This window comes from Taudactylus pleione, unplaced genomic scaffold (assembly GCF_031769625.1).
Source record: "Taudactylus pleione unplaced genomic scaffold, aTauple2 ptg000462l, whole genome shotgun sequence".
Lineage (NCBI taxonomy): Eukaryota > Metazoa > Chordata > Amphibia > Anura > Myobatrachidae > Taudactylus > Taudactylus pleione.
Window position 1 is genome coordinate 486,996 of NW_028284864.1, and position 26,158 is coordinate 513,153.

Consider the following 26,158-nt stretch of genomic DNA (forward strand, 5'->3'; position numbering starts at 1 on the left):
CAGTTTCAACAGCTGCCAGGAAAAAACTAAATTTTCCTTACAGAATGCCTGCTGGTCATGCAGATAAGTCACCAAAAAATTACATCTGGTCGGGCCTGAGAGAACTGCCTACTAGTGACATGTCTTCTACCGTGACTATGTGTGATACGGTCTCCATTCACAGAATGGTGGAGGACTATTTCAGAGATAACATCCTAATAGACATGTCAGACAGTCCCTTTCAGTACTGGCAGGAAAAAGAGGCAATTTGGAGTCCCATACACAAACTGGCTTTGCATTAAGTTGCCCACCCTCCAGTGTGTACGAGTTTTCAGTGCAGCTGGCAACCTTGTCAGTGATCGGCGTAGGAGGTTACTTCCTCAAAATGTGGAAAAGATGATGTTCATTAAAATGAATTACAAATTCCACAAGGAAGACCTCGACCAACAATTACATCAAAAAATGACAGAGGCGCCTATGGTGGAATCCAGCGGGAATGAATTAATATTGTGTGAAGAAGAGGATGTACACACTGATGGGGATGACGAGGACGATTTGTAATGTAAAGCCAGTTTGTGTATGGGATTATTTTCTTTTCCATGTCCAAAGCACATTGGCAGCTTGTTTTATGGGGGTCTAAACAAACCAATAATTTCAGCCACAATTAGCAGTACTTGTCACTAAAATTATTGGTTTGTTAAACTGTCCTGTTTCGTATACAACATAAGGGTGGGTGGGAGGGCCCAAGGACTATTCCATCTTGCACCTTTTTCCTTTCCATTATGTGCTGGTTGGAGCATTGCTGCCTGACATTTTAAATTAATGTTATGGTTGGTTTAGGAACCAATGATTTATTTTTAATCAATTTAACAGCCAAGGGCTGCACCCAATGAATTGTTTTTAAATTAATTTATGATCAATTTAACAGCCAAGGGCTGCACCCAATGAATTGTTTTTAAATTAATTTATGATCAATTTAACAGCCAAGGGCTGCACCCAATGAATTGTCTTTAAATTTATGCCAAGGGCTGCAGCCAATGACTTGTTTTTAAATTAATAGAAGATCAATTTTACACCTGGCTGTCACTGTCATCGGCGTAGCTGTGCAGGGGTGCTGTGCTCCTGTGTGTCGAGGGGCTGTTGCACAAAATAATAAAACATTTTTTTTTTGTGCGTGTCAGCCATACCTGTCATCAGCATAGCTGCGCAGTGCTGCTGTCTGTCAAGGGGCTGCATCAATATTGCAATGAAAACTTTTTTTTAAAGTTATTGGGTTACAAAAAGTTTTTTTTTAAATCTTAAACATAGCAGAAATGTTATCCTAACAGCTTATAAAGTTATATGCTCTAAAAAACTAAAGCCTATATTTGTAAAAAAAAAACCTAAGGCCTAATTCAGCCAAAAGAGAGACTGACACCAAGGCTAAACATAAGAGTCACCTTCTGGATGTGAACTGTCTCAATTGCATGGGGAAAACACAACCCTCAGATGAGATGGATCTCAGCCAGAGGACAACATTGAAATCACCATTAAAAGGTCACAATGGAAGACTACAGTGTGGAGAATCTATTCTCTTCAGTCAGGAGAGGCCTCAGAGAACATGAAAAAACAAGATGCTCTAGGTGCTGAACTTCAAGGGATTTCTCCATCATGTTCTGCAGTGTGGAAACGTTTCATTCACATGTTTTCTATAAAGCAGTTCAAAGTTACAGCCTTCAAAGTGTCTGGTAATTCCTGGCAAAGGTGGGTGTTATAGCCAAAGATTATTACAAGCAAAGGATTCATCTGTCCAGAATCTGTCTGGGAATTCATGGATCGTATTTGGCCTGAATGCACTAAGACATCCAGTGATTCTGTCACTGTGTTCTGTAGCCCACTAGTTTACTCCTACCTGAATAGCAAACTGAAATACGGAACAGTAAGCACAAACAAAATGGAGGCCTTTGTTATTCTGCTGCCTGCAGGCCAACCAATACCTCCCAGACTACACCCACTGGGGGGACCAGGTCTTGCTAATGACTATCCCATCTGTTGCTAGGCCTTCTTCATCCAAACCATCCATGCTGGACTTACTGTCCAAAAAGGGTAAGCAGAGTAGAGAAAGAGCTAGATGTCCCCAATGACATTTTTTTTTCTTCTATCATGGATGATGTGGAGAGATAAGAGCTTCAAATGTTGGACTTGGAACAGGGGCTCCCACCTATTTGGCTTCCGTCCACAGAGCTGTTCCTCAGGAACTGTCTATGCCTGAGCTGATAGGTAGTCTCTGTTGGTAAACACCCTTCAGGAGATGGAAACCCAGAATAACAAAAACTATAATGTGTCCACTGATAACCAGCCTGATCCCTTAACAGCAACATACCCCATATGGCCAACTCATAACATGACACCAAGTTTGCAGCCTCCTCTTCCTTATGACACTAATTCAGTCGCCATGGTTGCTCCAGTCCAAGACAGTGGGGAACAATGGCAATTTGAAGGCCACTAACTGTTTTTTTTAATGTCCCTTTACAGGTTGGAAAAATTCCGTTACAGAACAGAAGATTTATTTTTGGAAAGCACGCTTCCTGGTCCCCTTCTGGGATGAAAAAAAAATGCCAGCAAGCAAGCATGGCGCAGCCGCACAACGTAATATTTAAACCTTAGATCTGTAATGTTGCATTTGTTGCTCAGTTCCGCTTGTTCACAATATATCTCATATGGTTAAGTGGACAGTGGGAACAACGGCAGTTTGAACTATGTTTTTTTTTTCTGTCAGTCTACAGGTTCAGAAATGCCAGTTTATAGAAGATTTGCAAAAAATTATTTGTCATTTGTTTATTTTTGGAAGGCACACTTCCTGGTCCCCTTGTGAGCTGTGAGGTGGTCAAAATTGACTGGAAACGAGTGGAAATAAATGTTATTGAGGTTATTAATACCGTAGGAACAAAAAAAGGCCCATTTTATGTGATTTTAGCAGTTTTTTTTTTTTTTTTTAAGAAAAAATCCAGATCCAAAACCAAAACATGAAAACAAAACACGGGAGGTGAGGTTTTGGCAAAACCAATCCAGATCCAAAACCAGGGGAGATCCAGATCCAAAACACAGGGGTCGGCGCACATCTCTAGTGTAAACCAGTTCTTCGGCGGAAAAAACACACAAAGCAGCATCTGAGGAACTGGGACATACCCCTAGTGATGCTATATGAACTGTCCAATGACCTGCATCGTACCAGAATGTCCACCAGCAAGACCCAATGGAAATCCGTTAACTAGTTTTTTTGTTCTGAGAGGGTTTATAGCTTGCATACTGGTTCTAGTATACAGCCATTCTCTTTGGATGACCACAGGCTTCTGGACTGATGACTGTATGCTGGGACCAGTGCGCATGCGTATGTATGGAGCTGTATCGTATATTCTGTATCTAATTGTCTTTGCGCTAATTGTGCTAGATGAAAGCGTGTAACTTTCTTTTATTGCAATAAGAACTTTTGTGCGTTGGAACTACAATAATTGTCTGGACAGTGATTATTTATCTCTAGCAATTTAAGGGTATTCATAGCCTTTACTACCTGGCTGTGGAGAGACAGCAACATCTGAGAGTTTTCACAGGCTCTAGCACAGAGGTGGGGAACCTTTTTTATGCCCGGGGGCCATTTTGATATATACAACATTACTTGCGGGCCCGGTGCAGGCCACACGCCTCTGTGTGATGACACATGGGGAGGCACAAATCACCAGTTGCCTCAATGCCTGAAGCATCCTGAGGATGTTTCGGGGAGCTTTAAGGGTAGCGGTGTGACCGTCTGAAGTGTCCTAATTATGCCCCTGATCATCATTTATTCCCATATAGATTGCTGATCTTCATTTACTCCCATACGTTACCAGATTTTCATTCCAACCAATCAACTAGTTGGCTGGTTGGACAGATAATCTTTACATGTGTGACCAGCTTTAGTGTGCCTTGAGGACGGACATTGGGTGTGCCTTGAGGACGGACATTGGGAATCACTGGTCTAGACTGTGATTCCACTAGGATTAAGTACCAAAAAGAGTAGTAGTACATGGATGGCCAAGTTTGGTCCTCAAGGACACCAAACAGTTTGTTTTCCAGATCTCCAAGCTGGAGCACAGGTGTATTCATTACTAACTGACAAATGGAAATGAACCACAAGTGGTGCATTCATTAACTGACACATTTTAAAAGATGTGAAGTTTATCTGCAAAACATGTACCATTAGGGGTCCTTGAGGAATGAACTTGGTTAAGCCTGGCATAGCAGATGGACAAGAGACTCATTGTGGTTAATGATGCCTCATAAAGTCCCCTCTAGTCATGCACTGGCTATATTATATACTGGATTAACAGTAGATCACTGTCACAAAATAGTTTAGGACTTTGTACCTTGTAACGCTGTATATGTTTTGTAGTTAAAAAGCAAGATCATTCAAACAACATATATTACCTTAGACGCAAGAAAGCAGTATGCTCATTTGGGTTTTTTTTATTAGAATATCACTATATGATAAGAAAAAATTATCCTATTTTATGACAGAACACAGACTTGGCAACATTTAAAATAATACTACAATTAGACTTATCTAAGAAATTTCTCAATCATAGTTTTTGATGTACTGAACAGGATTTCCATTACAGCATGTAACATACATCTGAACAGCTGTGAATATCAAGAGCCATTTAAATATTAGGACATGTCAGTCAAACTCCAGCTGAAAGAGCAATAACTTTAAAAGGCAGGAAATGATGATAAACACCAACACCATTTTTTATTTATCCTTGGAGAAGCCTGTATAAATGAGTGAAACGCGTTGAATTGACATTCTACGGGAATAGCAGCACTCAATTCAAAATTATTCATTTTTACAGATTCCACTCCCTACAAAACTTAAAGTGCAAGAAAATGCTAAAAGTGACTCAGAATACATACTGGCCATAAAGGCTAAGAGACACCACAGCATGAGGTGAACTACTTTTGCAAGACTACGAGGGACTGACATGGCAAGTTCCCATCACTTACAGATAAGGAACTTTGTAAACTTTCAATACATCCAATATAGCCGCAAATAGTGGAGGATACTCCTGCATACTTTTAGTAATATCTGGCAGAAGTAAGCTTTTTTTAAACAAAGAGAGCTGAGTTGATATATATCACAAGCTATAATATGATATACAGGTTGAGTCTCCCATATCCAAAATGCTTGGGACCAGGGGTATTTTGGATAACGGAATATTCCGTATTTTGGAATAATTGCATGCCATAATGCAATATCCTGAGGATTGGGACCCCAATATACACACAGAATGCATTTGTGTTATATACTCCTTATACACACAGCCTGCAGGTACTTTTATACAATATTTTTAACAATTTTGTGGCTCAAGCAAAGTTTGTGTACAGAAATGAAAATCATTTATATTTCATATACACCTTATATACACAGCCTGAAGGTAATTTTATACAATATTTGTAATAATTTGTGCCTTAGACAAAGTTTTTGTACATTGAACCATCAAAAATCAAAACTTTCATTATCTCAGCCATGCCAAAATGTTTCCGTATTTCGGAATAGTCCGTATTTCTGAATATTTGGATATGGGAGACTCAACCTGTAATACTGGAGTCTGATATGTATAGAATAAACAGATATATTCTATGTATATATATTTTAAACAAATAATATTAACAATAATTATGAGATTGCTTCTGGTTGTATCATGGGTCTCAGTTGCACAAAATATCGACAACCAAGCTTGTATTAAATTTGACTAATGCAACTTAAACGCCTGTCTTGCATCTGTCAATTGCGGCTGTAGCTGTTAGTTGTATTGTATGGCCACTCTAAACACATGGACAGCAGTCGGCGGCTGCACACAGGAGACGGCAGTCAAGTAATCCCACTGGTCAGACCATCACAGCCACTACAGTTTATCAATCCACACAGCCGCTTTAAATTTGGAAGCCAGTGCCACCAGATCTGGAGTTGCTTGAGTTTCTTTCTAGAAACAAGAGATTTAGGGCCTGATTCAGAGCCGTTCGCTATTTGTGGTCGTTCGTTCAAAAACAAGGGGTGGCTATTCAAATGATCCGTTCGCAAATTGCAGTCTGTTTCCACCTCTAAGTCTGAACAAGCGAGCAAAACATACGCTCGTTTATTTGATAAAAACACCCCCTGGCCGCACGCACCATACGTCATGTCCGCTATTTATTAGATTAATCGAGTACATCGTACAGTGTATGAACTGCTCGCTATTCTGTGGTTGGTGTTTTCAACCGCTATTTTGCGAGCAGTTCTGAGTAAAAAAAAAACAAGTGACGTGGTCAATGACGCTGCTGTATTAATTATGCACTCCCTTAAAACGCCCGTTTTGACCTTTAAGCACGCCTGCGTTCGGATCTCCACTCCCCGTTTTCAAGCACCTTCCCCTGTTACCACCCACATACGCCTCATTCTGTCACTCAAAATAGCAGGCCCTCGCTATATTGCGTACCAACGATTTTCGGCCGCACTGACTGGTTCGCGCATGCGTACTAAAAACCGTACGCATGCGCAGATGTGCGAACATCGCTCGGAACGAGCGTACTGCCGCTAGCGAGTGGCTCTGAATGAGGGCCTTAGTTCTACAACTTTGGAACTTTCATAAGAAATAAAAATACCATTTACATATTATACCATAGCCAGATATCACTGCCCTAATTATTGGACCGTCACAATAATAGCAGAAAATACTATATATGAAGTTACAAAAGGATCCCTGAAGAAGCCTGCCAATTGAGTGAAATGTGTAGGTTTTAGTCACAGATTTGATCTATACTGATCATCGCATCAAAGCACTATGCACACCAGAGCCAGAAACACTGAATGCCGCTAGTGTGTTCAAAAAAGTGTTTTTAAGAAAACCAGAAACCACAAATGTTATTGGAAGCTGTGGCTACTAAGGCCCAGACCACCAGATGTGGAAATTGAGCAAGAGCATTACATGTAAGCAATGAATATTTAATGCATCGCTGTGAATGGACCAGAATTACTGGTGCACTAAGTCTGGGCATATCAGGGCGTTTAAACGCCGCATCTCACACCCTTCACTACCCAACCCGAGATTTGCATAAATTTGCTCGGAGCCCTATGGGGCTGCCGTAAAGTGCGGACACTGCCGCGATGACTCGCACACGCGCGAGCTCATTGCAATTGGATTGACCCCTAAATCCAGTCCTGGAAAACCAATATAGTCTATGCATAATTGCCATGCTGGAGATTGACTGCATTTCTGTGACCCATTGGTTGCAGGATGTGCACAAATAAGCAGAATGATACCATACCAAATAATGTATATTACGTAGTGCCATTGGTCATATGCGAATTTAAATGCTTTTGCTTTTTTGTATTTAAAAGCAACAATAGATTTTATAAATATTAAATTTAATAGTGCTTATAAGGGTTCAGATCAACATTTTTTTTAGCATTTAGATGCTTTAAATATGTTCCTAAAAGTGTTTAAATTTTAGGTCATTTTCTTTTAGTATTTCTACAAAGGAGCCATCAATTTTCGTATTGTGAGAAAACAACAGGGCAAAAAAAAATAAAAAATCAAGACAAGTTGTCCATGACCAAATTTTCCAAGGCCATTTGCCAGTCCACCAAAGTCTTGCCTCAATTTTGTTAAATCTATAGGCCTCACTGTTTTTTGCCTATCACTTCACTATTGTCCCCTAAAAAAAACTATCCACTCGTTAGGTTGCCACAGATTATTATTTAAAATTTCCTTTTAACTTTTTTTTTTGTGCGTGTGTGTAACCTCCCTTTAATGTTCCATTTGGTGTAAGGTATTTGGACGAGTGATACACCTCATGTTGCCCCAGGCTCTCTAGGGTATGGGCAATATCTGAGAAGAGGGGGCCTGCCCAAGCAGGAATTATAATAGCCACACATATAGACAGAGGCATAGACATATGAAGCTTTCAGTTCTTGTTGGATAATTTGGGTGCCAGACCTCCTCTTAAGAAAATATTCTCCTTTAATTCTCTCCTCCTGCGCATGACTTTTAGAACAATAAGAATATAGCAAGCTTCTCCACTCCCTTCTGTACATATACTTGGCATATGCATAGACAGTTTTACAGATATGGTTACATTACACCACTCTCTTCTCCACTAAAGCAAACACAGGTTCACCAGGCCCGCAATATATAGATGGTCACACATATCTGCCTCTCTTTGCTCCCTAAGGGCCAGCAATATACAGATGGTCACACACACATCTGCTTCTCTTTGCAGCCCTTTCCCTTCACATGGGACACCAGTGTATACTTCCCCAATGCAGCTCTGGCACTCACAGTACAAATTCAGCTATAAACCAATATGTCCCCTCACACCAACATTTTTTTTACTATACTTAAATGAGTCTTACAGAGTATAAACCTTACCATAAATACTGACTACCACATCCAATATCACTAGATTGGCAGAAGAATAGCTGATGTAGCCCGATTCTGTAATGCAAGGCTGTTTGTTTGAAGCAGCTTTCTGTTTATATTACTCACTTTCCTGTTCCCCCTCTGCAGTTTAAACATTATTTCTCATTCATTCCTTTTCCCCATATCGTTATTTTTGTTATGACTTTCTCTGGCACTTGCTAGTTTCTCTGCTGTTCCTCTCCTAACCCTTCTGTGTGTCACGCTCTAACAGTGGGCAACATGCGGATGGAGCACCTTTCGCCCGGAGTGCAATGTACAGCTGCTCCTCCCAGGCTATGCCCATGCTCACAATGTGAAAAATCTTAAGAATCATTAAAGAAAACACACAGATATGACAATAAAAAATATGTAAAAAAAAAAAAACACTTCACTAATTCATAGAATAAAGCATTTTTTTAAAGACTTATCAATTGGGTACAGGATCCACAATACTTGTTAAATAGGCTTCCCAAAAAATATTGCGGACTGCATCCATTTTTTTGTCATTTCATAAATCTGACCCTAAAACCCTGATTTGTTTGCTCTTCATTTCTCAATCCACCATTAATGAAAACACTGTTCACAGCCTGTTACAGGAAAACAAGGGTTTGTGTATAAAATAGTAGAGAAGACATTTATATAATTGCACAGATCTCATTTACGCACATTTCATAGAACTAAAAAATATGCACTGATTTACAATAACCAATCAGCAATGAGCTTTTATCTGTCTAGCACAAGTTAGGGTGGCACAGTTCAGTGCAATTTTTAGTACATAAGCCCTACCAAATTATTTTTTTCAACAAAACAAAAAAATATTCATTTTTAGTTGTTTAAAGTGTCATTTTCTGAGCATAGTCCTGTATTTTGATTTTTTCAACTTCATTCATGTCCTAAAATTATTTGCTTTTCAATTGACATGCATGTGTCCCCCAAACAAAACAAAAAAATGCATGTGCTAAAAAAAAAAAAAAATAATAATTATATATATTCTGGACCAGGATTACAAACAGGGGGCAAATTAATTATATATATTCTGGACCAGGATTACAAACAGGGGCACTAAGAACAGAAACAAGCTTGCTCCCAAAGACTACAGCATGACTGAGCTGCCCATCCAAGATTAGACCCAAAGCACAATTTGATTAAATACAGTTCTAACATGAAAAGGGCAGACAAATCCTGAGTGTGTAAGTCTCAATTTCGGTTTTTTTCTTTTCTGTCAACTGCTTCCAGATAAACTATTACTGTACATTTCCCTAGCATTCTCCCTCGGCTTGTGCCCCCGTTTGTTTAATTTTATGCAGAGAAGGAGCTAAGCTCCTCCATAACCATTCCCCTCAAATTCTCACTGAAAATGGAGTCTCTCTCCCTGTCGTCCGTCCTCTCAGCAAGACAGCTGACATCCCTAACCAATCACAAGCTCCCGCTTAGGGCACGCCCCCTGCCACCTTATATGGAGTACACTGGCTTTACACACACTGATATCAAATGGAAATTCTCCAAAATGGTTTTATTACCAAATAAATTAGCAGAGTCCTTCCAGCACTTCCACTTATTAAAAGTGATGGGCTGAGCAACTTAGAGCCCCTAGTATCATTGTTTCTCCAGCAAACAAACAAACACTGTTTACAGCCAATTAAATGTACAGCTGCTGTAAAATGGCATCAGCTTGTCAGGTCATTAGTGCAGTGTGTGCTCAATAATGCCTGAAATCATGTGAGAAGTGTGAAGTGAAATCATCTGTGAAGTGTTTTGTGTGGGTGTAGGTCAGTGTTTTAAAATCACTTTTGTCCTCTCTGGGTAATACATAACCATTGCCTTTGGCTGATTCATTCACAAAGCAGTACTGCAGCACATGGTAAAAATAATAAAAAATAGTTTGGGTGGAGAAAGTTGGCAACTGATTTTGTGTTTGTTTGTATTTCTTTACTTATTTATTATTATTACCTTTTATTTATATAGCCCACACATATTCCGTAGCGCTTTACAGAGATTATTTGGCCATTCACATCAGTCCCTGCCCCAGTGGAATTTACAATCTATATTCCCTACCACATACACACACACATACACACTAGGGTTAATTTTGTTGGGAGCCAATTAACCTACCACTATATATTGGAGTGTGGGAGGAAACCGGAGTACCCAGAGGAAACCCACGCAAGCACAGGGAGAATATACAAACGCCACACAGTTAGGGCCGTAGCTGGAATCGACAATTACACTTTATCCAGTTTTAGTATGTCAATATATACGGTACTTCCTCATCTTTGCGGCCCCATGCTGGAGCCGGTGGTTACGTTACTTACGTATCTTCACTACTCAGTGAAGATTCGTAAGTAGCGTAAACATGAGGAAATACCATTCGGCCCCTTGCGGGCTCGCCTCGCTCACCACATGGATATATTCCCCCTCCATGCCCACTTGAATGGTAGGGAATGACGTTGGACACTGGCTGATCTTTACGGTACTTATCAGGGCTCGAAGTGAGCCGGTATACGGCGGTATGCCATACCGCCACTTCAGCCAGCAACCCCTGCTGCAGCAATGGAAACAAGAGAAGCTTCCTCCGTATTATGTGGAGATGTGTGGGGACACATCATTAAGCAGCGCTGGGCAGGCATCGAGTGACAGGTTCCGGCGGGCCGACGGCAGAAAAGACGCGGCGCCCGGCGACAGTACACAATCCCCGGCCCCGGTCGTGAACCAATCACAGACCGGCGGCCAAATAAAAAGGTTAATTGGCGGTGGCCATTAGCCAATCACGGCTTGCGGACCAGCAGCCAATCAGAATCAGCCATGTGGCTGTTTCTGATTGGCTGCCGGTCCGTGCTGTGATTGGTTCACAGCCGGCACTAGGTACAAATCGCCCTCGCAACTTCCCCGGCGCTCCATCCCAGCGCTAATCAAAAGTGTCCCTGCCTGATGATGCAACGCCCGCCAGAGCCCACTGCCAGCTGGTGGACTGGGACAAGAAGCCGGACTCTGCCAACTCCGGACATGGAAATAAAGGTACAGGGGGGGAGGAGAAAGAATAAGGCAGTGTTAGGTGCAGCGTGTGGGAGAGGGAAGCAAGTAGTGAGGGAGAGGGAAGCAGGTAGTGTGGAGTGCAGGGTGTGGGAGTGGGGAGTAGGCAATGTTAGGTGCAGGGTATAGCAGTGGGAAGCAGGTAGTGTGGAGTGCAGGGTGTGGGAGTAGGCAATGTTAGGTGTAGTAGTGGGAAGCAGGTAGTGTGGAGTGCAGGGTGTGGGAGTGGGGAGTAGGCAATGTTAGGTGCAGGGTGTAGCAGTGGGAAGCAGGTAGTGTGGAGTGCAGGGTGTGGGAGTAGGCAATGTTAGGTGTAGCAGTGGGAAGCAGGTAGTGTGGAGTGCAGGGTGTGGGAGTGGGGAGTAGGCAATGTTAGGTGCAGGGTATAGCAGTTGGAAGCAGGTAGTGTGGAGTGCCGGGTGTGGGAGTAGGCAATGTTAGGTGCAGGGTGTAGCAGTGGCAAGGAGGTAGTGTGGAGTGCAGGGTGTGTGAGTGGGGAGTAGGCAATGTTAGGTGCAGGGTATAGCAGTGGGAAGCAGGTAGTGTGGAGTGCAGGGTGTGGGAGTAAGCAACGTTAGGTGTAGCAGTGGGAAGCAGGTAGTGTGGAGTGCAGGGTGTGGGAGTGGGGAGTAGGCAATGTTAGGTGCAGGGTATAGCAGTGGGAAGCAGGTAGTGTGGAGTGCAGGGTGTGGGAGTAGGCAATGTTAGGTGTAGCAGTGGGAAGCAGGTAGTGTGGAGTGCAGGGTGTGGGAGTGGGGAGTAGGCAATGTTAGGTGCAGGGTGTAGTAGTGGGAAGCAGGTAGTGTGGAGTGCAGGGTGTGGGAGTAGGCAATGTTAGGTGTAGCAGTGGAAGCAAGTAGTGTGGAGTGCAGGGTGTGGGAGTGGGGAGTAGGCAATGTTAGGTGCAGGGTATAGCAGTGGGAAGCAGGTAGTGTGGAGTGCAGGGTGTGGGAGTAGGCAATGTTAGGTGTAGCAGTGGGAAGCAGGTAGTGTGGAGTGCAGGGTGTGGGAGTGGGGAGTAGGCAATGTTAGGTGCAGGGTGTAGCAGTGGGAAGCAGGTAGTGTGGAGTGCAGGGTGTGGGAGTAGGCAATGTTAGGTGTAGCAGTGGGAAGCAGGTAGTGTGGAGTGCAGGGTGTGGGAGTGGGGAGTAGGCAATGTTAGGTGCAGGGTATAGCAGTTGGAAGCAGGTAGTGTGGAGTGCCGGGTGTGGGAGTAGGCAATGTTAGGTGCAGGGTGTAGCAGTGGCAAGGAGGTAGTGTGGAGTGCAGGGTGTGTGAGTGGGGAGTAGGCAATGTTAGGTGCAGGGTATAGCAGTGGGAAGCAGGTAGTGTGGAGTGCAGGGTGTGGGAGTAAGCAATGTTAGGTGTAGCAGTGGGAAGCAGGTAGTGTGGAGTGCAGGGTGTGGGAGTGGGGAGTAGGCAATGTTAGGTGCAGTGTGTGGGAAGCAGGTAGTGTGGGGTGCAGGGTATGGGAGAGGAAAGCAGGTGGTGTGGGAGTGGGAAGCAGATAGTGTGGGGTGCAGGATGTGGGAGCTGGAAGTAGGCAATGTTAGATGCAGGGTGTGAGTGAGGGAAGTAGGCAGTGTGAGATGCAGGGGTTTAGATAAAAGCAGAGACTGAATCTTATCAAAATCCCTAAAGCTTGGGGAGTGGGGTTCAATTAAAATTTCCATACCCCCACTTCAAAATTTCCACTTCGACCACTGGTACTTATGTATCTTCAGATACGAACAGCCAGAGTCCAATGTCATTCCCTATCATCCAAGTGGGCATGGAGGGGGAATATATCCATGTGGTGAGCGAAGCGAGTCACCGTGGGGCCGAATTGTATTTCCTCATCTTTACGCTACTTCCGTATCTTCACTGACGGCTCCAGAAGGGGGCCGCAAAGATGAGGCAGTACCATATATTCTATGCCGGAGGTTCCCAAACTCGGTCCTCAAGGCACTAATGGGGCATACACACTAGACGATTTTTATGAACGATATAGTTATCGTTCATATCGTCCAGTGTGTATGTACTGAAGACATTGCCCCGCTACACCCCCCTGCTGTTCGACGTGGCCACCATTGGTAAGTGTGTACCCCCGCCGCAGGTGATATCGCTGCATACACACATCGTCTAGTGGGTATGCGACTTAACAGTCCAGGTTTTAAAGGATATCCATGCTCAACCACAGGTGACTTAATTAGTAGCTAAGTCAATTTGATTTAACCACCTGTGTTCAACCATGGAGCTCTCTAAAGGCGGGTATCCACTAGGCGAATTTGACAGGCGATTGCACGATAGCGACGTCGTCAGGCATGTTAATGACAAAAAAAACGACCAGCGATGCACGTGCCCGCTGGTCGTTTTTGCCATCTGTAATTGCCTGTACATGCTGGTCACCCTGACGATCTTGTCAGGTTCAGCATGTACTGGGATGATGGATGTGCCTGGACTGAACGAGTGAACATTCAGTCTAGGCACATCACTAGACATAAACGACAGCACGATTGCAATGTCGTAATCGTGCTCTCGTTTGTATGTCTATAAGTGGATAAGCGGCTTAAAACCTGAACTGTTGGGGTGTCCTATGGCTTTCCATAATATCCCTTTACACAAGTTCTTGGGCTGGCTAAGTTCAAGCCTGAGTTTCACCTGGTTTTAATCAGCCACAGAACCTGGGTAAATCATAGGTGTCCTTATATTATGGGAAGCCTATGTATGCATATGTGTCTATTCTGGAGATTGACTGCATTTTTGTGGCTTATTGGTTGCAGACATGCACGAATAAGCAGAGCTATATAACGTGTATTAGTGCCATTTACCATATGTCAGAGGTTCCCAAAACGCGATCCTCAACCCCAACAGTTTTCATTTTAGAGAGATCCCTGGTTGAGCACATGTGGTTAAATCAAACTGACTGAGGTACTAATTAAGTCACCTGTGCTCAACCAGGGACTTCTCTAAAACCTGAACTGTTGGGGAGCCTTGGGGACGGCGTTTGGGAACCTCTGACATACAGTATGTGAATCTAGATGTGAGGTAAGTATTTTTAAAAAGGATTGAGACAACACCCAACACTCCAGGGCAAAAAAAAAAATATCAGAGCAGCAGTTATAATGTAAATAATGTTGAATTTGCATAACAGTGGCTGTGACATTTGCGTGATTTTGCACAGCCACCAAGGCCGGCTCGAGTCACGTTCGACCAGTGACAGGGGTGCCACCCCATGAAGGGCGCACCCCTCCCAACCAACCCGATTTCAGCGGTACAGTCACGTTTTTCAGATCACTGCCCCGCTGTTCTACCCGCGGGTCGAAGTGTCCCCCCGCTGGTCGGGAGGTTGGACACCTCCACCACCACAGCTGTGCCAGCCACGGAGAAGAGGAATGGATGCCGCGCTCCATTCAGTGCAGGGAGAGAGCTGGGGGCAGCACAGCTACTGAAGGAGTGCTGGGCTCGCCCCCAACCTGACGCCCCATAAGCAGGCATATGGGGCGTTGGAGTCCCTGTCTGCATGGGGCGCGGCTCCTGCTGGAGCCGGTCCTGACAGCCATTGCATTCACATTTGCAGCTGTGGTGACATTAGAGTTTACCTCTAAATCAGGTCCTCAGTCTCTCCCATTGCAGCCAATGCCAGAAGCATAGGCGTATTAAGAGAGGAGGGGGCCCATGTGCGGTCCCACCTCTCTATCCGACACTACACTGCAGCCTCTTGCAGCGCAATTATGAGCACTAGTAGACCCTGGTGCTGAGTCTACAGCGCATGTCCAGGTCTTCAGGGAAATGGCGCGGTGCCCATTTTCCTGGCGATTGTTCTACTTTGCATGCTCAAAACTTCAGAATACTGCTCCATTTTCCTGGCGATGTGTGCAGCCCTGGAGCTGCAGGAATCCAGAGAGGAAAGTACTTAATAAATGGGTACATGGTCTGTGGTGTGGGCCCCTTCTGCACCGCACACCCTGCACCCATTCTAGATACGCCACTGGCCAGAAGCTGTGGCATGACCTGGCTAAGGGGTGTAACTGTAATATGAGCTCTGTCGCATTCCCTGCCGAGTCATAATAACATCACTGTGGAGGGGATCTAGCTCCTGCATTGTTGGCTATGGGTTCCTGGAAGGTGAGAGGAGTAGGAGGAGGCAGCAGGCCGAGAGGCAGGTGGAGGCTGATCAGCAGAGGAGCCTGTGATTTCTGGACACTTCAAACCTGGTCTGCAGTGCCATAGCGACTGAATAATCAAGAGGCGTCTCACTTGATGCCTCTTGTATGACTCACCAAGAATCCTTTGTAATATGCACACAGATCTTGTCCAAATTGCCAGTGCTTCACTCTGATCTACAGACAACTCAGATATAGGATCATAACACACACAAAACAAATAAGCAAACATGTTATTGAAATGTTACTAGACACATGGGGAGTTTCCAGCAGTGATCTGCAATAAACAATTTAGGGAGGTATTCAATTAGGCAGCGAAAAGTCGGAATCGACGATAATTTATCACCGATGACGTAATTTTCACCTATTTGAATTATCCCCGTATTCAATTTCAAAGACTTTTCGCCGGTGCGAAAAGTCTTCGTAAAAAAACGGGGATAAGTTTTCACCATGATTATATTGGCTACATGGCGAAAAAAAGTGCAGAATTGGGGTTTAGGGGTGCAGGCTTAAAAAAAATAGCCTGCACCCCTGGGAATAGCCCCTAAAAATGAACTGTGTCAAAAAAAAGTTAAAAAAGAAAAATAGGTACACCCCAAAAAAATTATTTTAATGTTGGGGTTAAAAAAAAAATAAATATGGGGAACACGTTTTTAAATTACGAAATTAATTCAGGGTAATTCAAGTATGTGGCAGGTGTTTAAAAGAATGCGGGTGGTGGCGACAGGTGCATTTTTGAAGACTTTTCAAAATGCACTTTTGGGACTTAAAAATATGCTTACCCCCATTTTCATGTACCCCAAATTTGATAGGAATAGTTATTTTTCCACAAAAAAAATCTAAGAGCTATTCTTCACCACTTCTTCATAGCCGCAAATATGCACCTGCCGCGGCTATTGCAAAACCCGACTTCCTTCAGCAGGCAAAAATGGGGTACCCATAGTGATCCCCCATGTCTGGACATCTTTAGGGGGGTCCCAGGCACATTTCCTGAAAATCCACGTTTTTTTTGTAGATCCAAATTCACCGGGTCCCGTTTTCACTCCTTTTAAATTGAATACGGGGATAAAGCGGGCACGCGTCCGATACTTCATCCCCAGAAAAGCTCCGATGTGGAGCGAAAAGTTCAGCACAGACTTTTCGCTCCCATATTGAATATGGCCGTTAGAAGCAAATAAACTTCATGTTTCTAAGAAATCGCAAATTACATTTTAATAACTGCTCCGTGACACGAGCTGCTGACCTTTTAAAAAGACTGATGGCAGTCATCCAATCAAACGTCTATGCCCCAGTTGTCACAGAGTGATATGTGGCGCGATGTCACAAATAATTGAAATGCCAATTAAATCATTCATTTTTTTAGATGCATTTCACCAGAAAAAACAAAAAACCCAGAAACACAGTAATTCACGAGATAAAACTGTTGTGTGTTATAAACAACGGTGCAAGCAAAATAAATTAATGGCGTGCACAAAATGGGCGTGGCCATGAGTCACATTTCCTGGATGCCCAGTGCTCCGGGAGCTGCTGGGCTAACCCTGTCACTCACGGGCCAGGGTCCGTCTTGCCGCCGAGCACTGTGACTTAGCAGCAGAGGCTCGCAACTAATGGCGGTAAGGTGGTTGGCTGGTATGGCTGGCGTACCCGCTAATAATTTCTTAATGGTACGCTGTACCGGCCCGTACCGCCTTACTTGCACTACTGGTTATAACAATCTGTAGTGAAGCTGAGACTTATGGGGCAATTAATTTAGCAGCCTGACAATGATGTGCCATTCTGGAAGGGGCAGCAATGTCTAGTTTTTCCTCTCATAAATTAGAGGTGCGCAAGAAAACTTGGATGTTTGGGGAACAGCATGGGCAAATATGTGTGCAGCCAGTCATTGCAGGATGTTTGGCGCACATTGCTCCTAAATGAATCAGCCCCTTAGAATGATAACAGCAGCCCAGCGCATTTCAGTTCAGCAAGCTCCAATGGTTGCCTATAGAGGCAAGTGTGTTCTAGAAGGGGTTAGGCCAACATGTAGCCAAATCTAATCATCTTAGTGTTGATAATAGGGTATTGTGATGATATTTTATTTATTTATTACCAGTTATTTATATAGCGCACACATATTCCGCAGCGCTTTACAGAGAATATTTGGCCATTCACATCAGTCCCTGCCCCAGTGGAGCTTACACTCTATATTCCCTACCACATGTACACACACATACAGACTAGGGTTAATTTTATGTTTTGGAGCCAATTAACTTACTAGTATAGTTTTGGGAGTGTGGGGGGAAACCGGAGTACCCGGAGGAAACCCACGCAAGCACAGGGAGAATATACAAACTCCACACAGTTAGGGCCGTGGTGGGAATCGAACCCACGACCTCAGTGCTGTGAGGCAGTAACACTAACCATTACACCGTCTGTGCTGCCCATGTATGATATGTACAGTATATTCTGCCATATTGGTGTGGAAAGCTTGTGGTAGCAAACCACCTCTACATGAAGCTGCCTTATTTTAATATATGCTTTAGTTTAAAACGCTGTAAGGGCAAAGACATATAGCTTACATGGCACTCAGTAATTTATATACTATAGTCATGACAGCACATAGTGGCATAGTGGTTAGCATCAGATTCCAACCAGGGACTTATCTGTGTGGAGTTTGTACGTGCTCTCCGTGCTTACATCAGTTTCTTGCTACAGTCCAAAAACATGATGGTTAACTGAACAAATATTTACAGAGCATGGGCTGTAGGCCCATGTTGTTTGGAGATGTTGAGTTACGGAGTAAAGATCGTACAATATTTTTGTAAATGCTCAGTTGTTATGCTTTAGCATGATGCCTAAACCTAACCCCCACGGCTAAGTTCTAACCAGCCCCGCTATACTCACATTCGGCATCCTGGCTGTCGGGATTCCGGCATCGGGATGTCACTTCCTGTCGGTATTCCGGCGCCGGTCTTCTAGCCGGGTAGTGGCATTCCGGCGCCTGGATATCTTCAGCCGGGAAGCCGCACGCTGGGATTATAACTACATCCCATTGATACCTTGGGATCTATGTATTAAGGGCCTTTTTCAACAGTGCACGTACGTGGTCGGGAATCTGAGCAGGCACCAGACCCATGCTGCGCATGAACAGCACGGGTCCTGCGTGATCGCATGCAAAGCGGCAGCAGACTGTCAGTGATTGGCAGTCTGCTGCCATTTGTGGGAGGGGGTGGCGACGGACTCAGTTTCTTAATACAGGAGCGCGGCCTCGCCGTTGGGGTGGAGGGAAGAGGCCAGGATCTCCGTCAGCTAACGGAGATTTCCTGGCCTCTTTCTTACATTTGTGGCTGCCGGCTTGCGTGACCAGATGGCCGATGTTATCACAGATTGGGGCAGAGGTACTAAGCTCTGGAAAGTAATAAAGTGCAGGGTGATAAACCAGCAGCCACTCAGCTCCTAACTGTCATGTTACAGGCTGTGTTTGAAAAATGACAGTTAGGAGCTGATTGGTTGGTAGTTGACATCTGCAGGGCATACAGGACACACTTTGTAGAATTATTATATACTAGCCATAGTGCCCGGCGTTGTCCATGCAAGTTCGTGACCAAACGACCTGTGTATTTCTGTATATATTTTTACTTGAGCTTAGTATCTCTCGATACGTTTACTAGACCTTAGTATCTATCTGATACAAAACTGTATCAATTTGATTGTGCCACATGGTATTTTTTGGGTGGCATTAGTCATTGGAATGTAACATATTTGGTATGCATACAGTATGTCTTTAATTATATGTGTAGCATGAAATTATATGTCATTATATTTTGTGAACTATTCTGGGTCATGCGTGAATGCCCGCGTGACTAGCAGAACTACAGATCTCCCTATTTTGTGCTATGCGTGACGGGTTCCTTGTCGCACATACGCGTTGGATTTTGTACACCTAAAAAATGTGAATGTGAGTGGGAGGTATGGAAAAACACATAGCTTATGTTCTAACCAGGCCTGTAAACTATTCTTAAGCGAATTGTCAAGTCAACCGATTCAAAGGTTTGGCCGTGATTTACTAGCAGGGCCTATATGAAAGGTCAGTGTATTTTGGGCCCGATTCATTACAGATCGCTATTGCGATCGCATCTCCGTAATCGCACTCAGGTCTACTGTGAAAATATGCAATCGCAAAGCTGTTGCGGACCAACATAAAATCGCCCACTTCCCCTATCTGACACGCGTAATACCTTGCAATCCAGCGAAAACATCGGTACCATCAAGTAACATCGGCGCTTCACACACAATTACAGCAGGTCAGACCTTACTCAGAAATTGCTAACCTTACTGCACGCAGTGAGCACTCAAGCTGCAGATGCCGTTGCAGTGGCTAATTTATGCACGCCCATGCGACAGTGTTCAAGCGGTCAGGCACGCCTGCGTTTCTCCGTCCACCCCCCCCCCCAAACGTTCACTGCCTGTCAATCACCCTGCGATGGCTTTTCTGTGGTCTCCGTGATCACAGTGATACCTGTAGCGGTTGCAATCCGTACCATGCAGGACAAAGGGCCTAACGATTAGCGATTTCCTCCAGCTGAGATAGTACTGCTGGATAGGACATGCAGCATATAGAGAATATGAAGTTATCACAGATATCCAGCATTCTGAAAGCCACATCTTTAAACTTGTGTTGTACTGGAAGATGCTAGCCACATTAAATTAACCTGTTATGGCAGCCTTATAAACAGGGGAAACATCACGTAATTATATATGTACATGTCACCAGTAATAAAAATGTAAAAAAAAAACACAACAAAGCCTATAGTAATGAGGACACACAATGAAGGTTCTCTAAAATGGTTCTATTTTTATTTAATAAAAGTCCCATTCAGCTCATTAGATGTCATTTCACACAGATTAAGAAACATAAAAAAAAAAAAAAGAAAGAAAAAACATGTTAAAAAATGTTAAAATTATTGTGCAAAATAAAGAGTATAACGGCTTTAAAATCCTGCAGACAAGAGGCCAGAATAACTGCCGGATTTGATGGTAGACCATGTACCATTTGGTAACAGTATGAGAATGCCCAGCGGCAGATCATAATGTATTACATACACAGTGGTCATCCTTTGTTCATATGGCCACTACGTAATGTGATTTCTTAGACACAGCAGTAGCTTGTTAATAGATCTGCATTATACAAACAGTCACAGTTACAAGAGAATCTCCTAACAGTGATCCCGTCACCAGCGTACAGTGGAGGAAGCCATTTTTTGAGCTATGCCAATATCTAGGAGAATGCAATCTCACTGGTTCCTAGGGGTTATTAAGAAGTGATGTTGCCCATAGCAACCAATCAGATTCCAGGTATTAACTTCTAGAAGGTGCTAGATAAATGAGAAGTAGAATCTTATTGGTTGCTATGGGCAACATGACTTCTTAATAGAACTCCCATCTTAGTAAATGTACCCCCTAGTGTCCTTTGGAACATTGCTTCATTAAATTAATGAAGCAGTGGCTGCCCTTGCTATGCTATGCTATGCCCTTGCTATGTAGGTGAAGGACACCCTTTAAATTAGTGCTTAAAAATGAAGCATAACTTAGATGAAATATGTACATATCTAGTTAGAAGCTCCTTGTTGCTTAAATGGAGGGGGTCGTACAGACAGAGTGGTTGCCTTGGGATTAAGCAGAGAGTCCGTGCTATTTTGTCATAGATCTCTAATGTGTATAGCTGAAATCTGGATATTCACATTATTTGGAAAAAAACTGCAGTGCAACATTCAAGGCAGAAATAAAAAAAACCTCTGTAACTTAATCATTCTGTCATGAAAAAAGTGATTCTATTAATCTGCACAATAAAATCTTCACTTTCACGGTCGTGTCACCAAAGATGCCCGCACAGTTTGTTTCATTGGACAATGGCGTCAGTGACACTTTTGCAGGACACTAATCTCCTTAAATAAAAGATAAATTAATCGCTAGGATTTATGCACCTCCCCAATGACAGAAACCTTGTTTAATCATTTCTTCAAGATTTTTAAAAACAAATATATACATACAGTAACACAGATTTGTTATACGGTCTCAGTAGCGCTGTTAAGATTACTGCAGAATAAAAAAAAAAGGTATCAGTTGAACTGATGTGATACATTATATAGAGGCTATTGTCCACCTCCAGATGTTTTGTACGTTCCTTCAAAAAAAGCCTTTACTGAATACTTTGTAAATACTATTTTTGAATTCATGTTGTGCTTTTCAGCCATGTGCTTAGATCAGCAGGCAGAGAGGTTTTATTTCCCAAACATACCGAAACAACAGAGTGGTGTTGTGTTCCAGAGCGAGGAAACTAAACTGACTGATATAAATGCTTGGCTGAAAACACCCAGAGATATAGCAATGCATTTAGTAGTTGCAGTAAGGGATGACCAATCCACAATAAGGGTAAAAACATGTGGCTGGTTTTCATGGTTGCATAAATGTCGTTGATTCATATAGTGACAAATAGATGCTTTGTTCTGTAACCAGCCATGGAGAGGAATACAATGGTGTTTATCACCCGTGAGAACACAGCACTTCCTGGCCGTCACTTATATAGATTGTCAGCTTGTGCGATTCGGGCCCTCTCCTGGTTGTCTGCTCTACACAATTATGCTAACAGCACATTGCAATTCTGTATCCATGTGAAATTATTTACTCGTTAGTATAAGTCTGCACTTAGCTTTTATTCCCCATGTATGGCACTGCAGAAACCATGCGGGAGGCAGCTACCAGTAAAGCACTGACTATAAAATATCTGGAATAAAGTGAAAAGAGTTTCATGTACTCTATGTTGATGCATTTTACCATATTTATAATAATATTTGTTCCTACAGCCCTACATTGAAAACTTTGGGCTTGTGATGACTAAAAGGAGGAGATGTATAGGGGCAGATGTTTCAAACCTTTGAGAGAAGTTTCCCATTACAACCAATCAGCTTCATTTATCTAGCACAGGTTAGAATCTGTTGCTATGAGCAACTGCTCCACTTTATCTCGCTCAAAGGTTTGAGTACAACTCCCTGTGATGATCCCATTGCCCGCACGGGGATCGCATGGATAGTCAAAAGTACAACCGCAGGAGGCCCTCTGTAAAACGTGGCACTTCTGCTAGAAAATGTGCGGACAACACTTTGCTTCTTAAATTGTGCCCGGTGACCAGAGATCCTCTGCTGCCATTTATTTACTCCTCGCCCTGGCCCCCCCCAACCTTAGGAATGCCCGCCTGGCCATAAACTATGAAGAGCAGAGACATTTATGCACAAGTCCAGCAGGGAATCCAGGCTGTCCAGGAAACATTTACATCCTGGGATTCAAAATCCACCCAATCCCTGCAATGTAGTGATGGATACAAAGGAGCTGCACCAGAGCCTCTGGGGTCTTTGCCCTGGGAAAATAAAGGTTGTGAGCTGGTTTTAGGGGACGTCGGGTCCCTGCCAGGCTCATAAGGCAGAGCTACCTTCAAGCCTGGATGCGGACTTCACTGAAGAAAGCCCAGTGAAGATAAGCAGCCCAAGCATGTGCTCTCCCAGGAGCTGTCCCTAGGTGCGCGGTTGGTGTGCTGTTGACTCTCCGGCGTGCCTTAATCTTGCGGGTAGCACCCATAAGGCCACGCAGCTGGGATTGGTTAGTCGCTCGGCAGTACAGTAGATCGCCCAACGGAGCCTCACAGCAGTGCGGTGGTCTGTGCTCCCTGACTATCGAGGGGGTAGAAAACAGTCTTAGTCTTAGCAGTGATTGATATATTGTACATAGTGTGGTGACGGTGTACATGTATAACTAGTATTTGTGTAATAAAGGTGCTTTTGTACCCTTGCTATTGCGTGCTTAATGTGTGATCCCTGAACCCATAAAGGAAGCAAGGTACCGTGCGAGACCTATAACCGCTGCCTTTTTCAAGGCTGTGAAGATAACGTACACATAAACTCTGTATCCTCACACTCCTCCATAATGAGATGACTCCCAGCTTCCAGAGCCAGGGAACAATTTGTCTAGTCGCTATCGCGGTGATTTCCAGTTCTGCCGACCGCGGTCAGGGATCCAGGAGTATTTAACATGCTGAAAAATCTCGATTCCCCGATCCCGACCCGAAAAAGTGTTAAATTTCCCCAGTCCACTGACATATCGGCGTTCATTGATGGCTGCCGATCTGTGGATCAGAACATGTACCGGATTGGACCGTCAAAACGGGGAATTGGAGCTTTAGATATCTGGGCTCGTGTAGGGCGGTCTCCTCTGCTATTCTGCCTAGCGATCTCAAGATGTGAGACGAGTGGAAATCACACTGCTCACTGTTACATGGTAAAAGGGACTTTAAATAATGGCTACAGGCAAAGGACGGCAACATGCTAGAAGAGTGGGCTAGACATAAGTTGTAATATAAATCTAGACATACTGTTTCAGTTAAAGATATTCTACAACATTGCTAGCCCAGCACATACATAGTTATGTCCTGGCCTGTGACTATTTTTCCTTACTACGCTGAATCACACCCTTTGAAGCTCAGTGATTGAGCTACAGCAGCCAAGCTATGGCTTGCCGATATGGGACTTGCAGGATTGTGGTGTGTGCGTTTCTCTTCTGTATCCAGCACAGAGAAGTATAATGGAACAGTCATAAGTAACGCTCTGTACACTTCTCACTGGAAGCCAGCATTGACTCGCCCAGCAATGCAATGACTACACTTGAATAGTCCTAGTATAGTCCCAGTGACCAGGTAATTGACATGGGTACCAGCAGACAGCTGGACACTTACCCTTGATACGATCAGATTGATCCTTCAGATTACAGTTTCTATTTTATGTAGATTTACGGCCTTATGATTTGTTTTGCCCATGGAATAATTTGCATTGTCTTGTTCCCACGATCATTCTGTGACCGAAGTTTAAAATGAATGTCTTTTTTGATCCTGAACTTAAAAAAATAAAATCTTGCTTAAAAATTCCCTTTGTAGACACCTGCTGGGTGACAGGCGATCCTAGTAGACAGACGGAAAGGCCGTAGGTGTTGGAGAAAAGAGCAGTCCATCAGCTCTGCTCTTCCCCTACATCAGAGACGTGCTGGTATCCGATCGGTTGAGACTTCTGCCGGAAAAGGACTGTGAGTAACAGGACAACGATGAGGAAGAGGACACACCCACAGACGACCAGGCCGATGATGACCACTGTGTGACCAAAACAGTTTTAAAGTCAGTGACTTGGCAATTTTATATATCCCTCAACATTAAAACCACAGTACACGTCCAAAAGGAAAATAGCGGACTTAAATAACAGAGCGGATGGAAAGGCAGGTAAAATACTGGTATAAAAGGCCTGATTCAGGGAGTACCTATTGCTCCTGCGCATGCGCAAAAAGTCCAGGAATCTCTTACTGCGCATGTGGGAACACAAGTATCCTATGCCTTTTGCAGTTGCGTACGGCATCAGTAAGACGTTAGAGGGGGTTTGCAATCACTGGGCGTATCAGGGCGCAGACTGGGAAGTGACCTAAAGTGATGGCAAGAAGGGGCCGTTTCATAGGTGTGTTCTGGGAGTGTTTTACGGGGGTGTCTGGGAACGCTTCTGCAAATCCAATGCTTCACAGGTCATGTTTAGGTGGATGTTAGGAGAGTAGCAAGATTAGGCCCTAGGCTACTGCAAATGTCGAGGGTGCGACTGATGTTGCGTCGATGTTTGAGGGATTACAATCTCCATCGCGAATGCACAGATCATGCAGCCTAGAAGTGGATGTCTCACCGCTCGTACTCTCCACGGCACCGTGGAGAATAAAAGGAAGGCTGAGATTAGTATTGGTATATTTCCGCGACCGCTATAGAGAGATAGCGTCTCCGAGCGCGGCTGCATTACCAACCATCTCTGAAACAGGCTCTGTATCAAGATGGACTCTGCAATTATAAAAAGGTCTTTATGTAATATTCCAACTCCTCAACATCTCACATGCTCTCATGTAACATTTCAGCCATTTATAGCTAGTCACGCTGTTATCTCACAGTACAGAAAAAGGGGGAGGGGGGGGGCATCTGCCCTGGCCTATCCAAATGGCTGATGTGAAGTCTTTGATTTGGGCACATGAGGTTTGGTGTTTGAGTCCCCTGCATAAGATGCTGTGTATTATGTGATTTAAACTGAAAATTATTCTTAAGAAGGCACAAATATATATTACAATTGACAACCCATGCTCTGCTGAACAATGAAGTTCTCCTAGCACACAACGAGAGAGGGTAATCTCAGATAGACTGTGCTGGAACTCTAATGCAGGGAGGCCTAGTGGCGCCCATAGGCACGTGTCTAGTGCGAAATCCACCACTGTCTGATGCATGCGCTGTTTGTTACAAATTGCGAGATCCGTTGTGTCCCAACTCTGAATCGGGCCCTTTAACTCCACTTTTTCCCCCCCAACTACAACTATTTAATTCTATTTATTAGCCTACCCTTTTATAAGGCCTTAAAAGATGTCAGATTATAGAGAAAACTGCCAAATATTTTGTTTTTTTATGATCACTTTTATACATTACTTTGACTTCAATCAATATGAGCAGCACCATGTTGA

At 43.7% G+C, this 26,158-nt stretch overlaps 1 protein-coding gene across 1 annotated transcript in view; it reads right to left on the minus strand.

Moving 5' to 3' along the window:
• Positions 1–20,412: 20,412 nt before the first annotated feature.
• Positions 20,413–26,158, minus strand: part of ACP2 (acid phosphatase 2, lysosomal) — a 38,752-nt gene continuing 33,006 nt past the window's right edge. Inside the window, exon 11 of the mRNA XM_088448637.1 lies at positions 20,413–24,773. Coding sequence (XP_088304763.1) covers positions 24,637–24,773 — 137 coding nt within the window. The 3' untranslated portion in view covers positions 20,413–24,636. The remainder of the gene's footprint in view (positions 24,774–26,158) is intronic.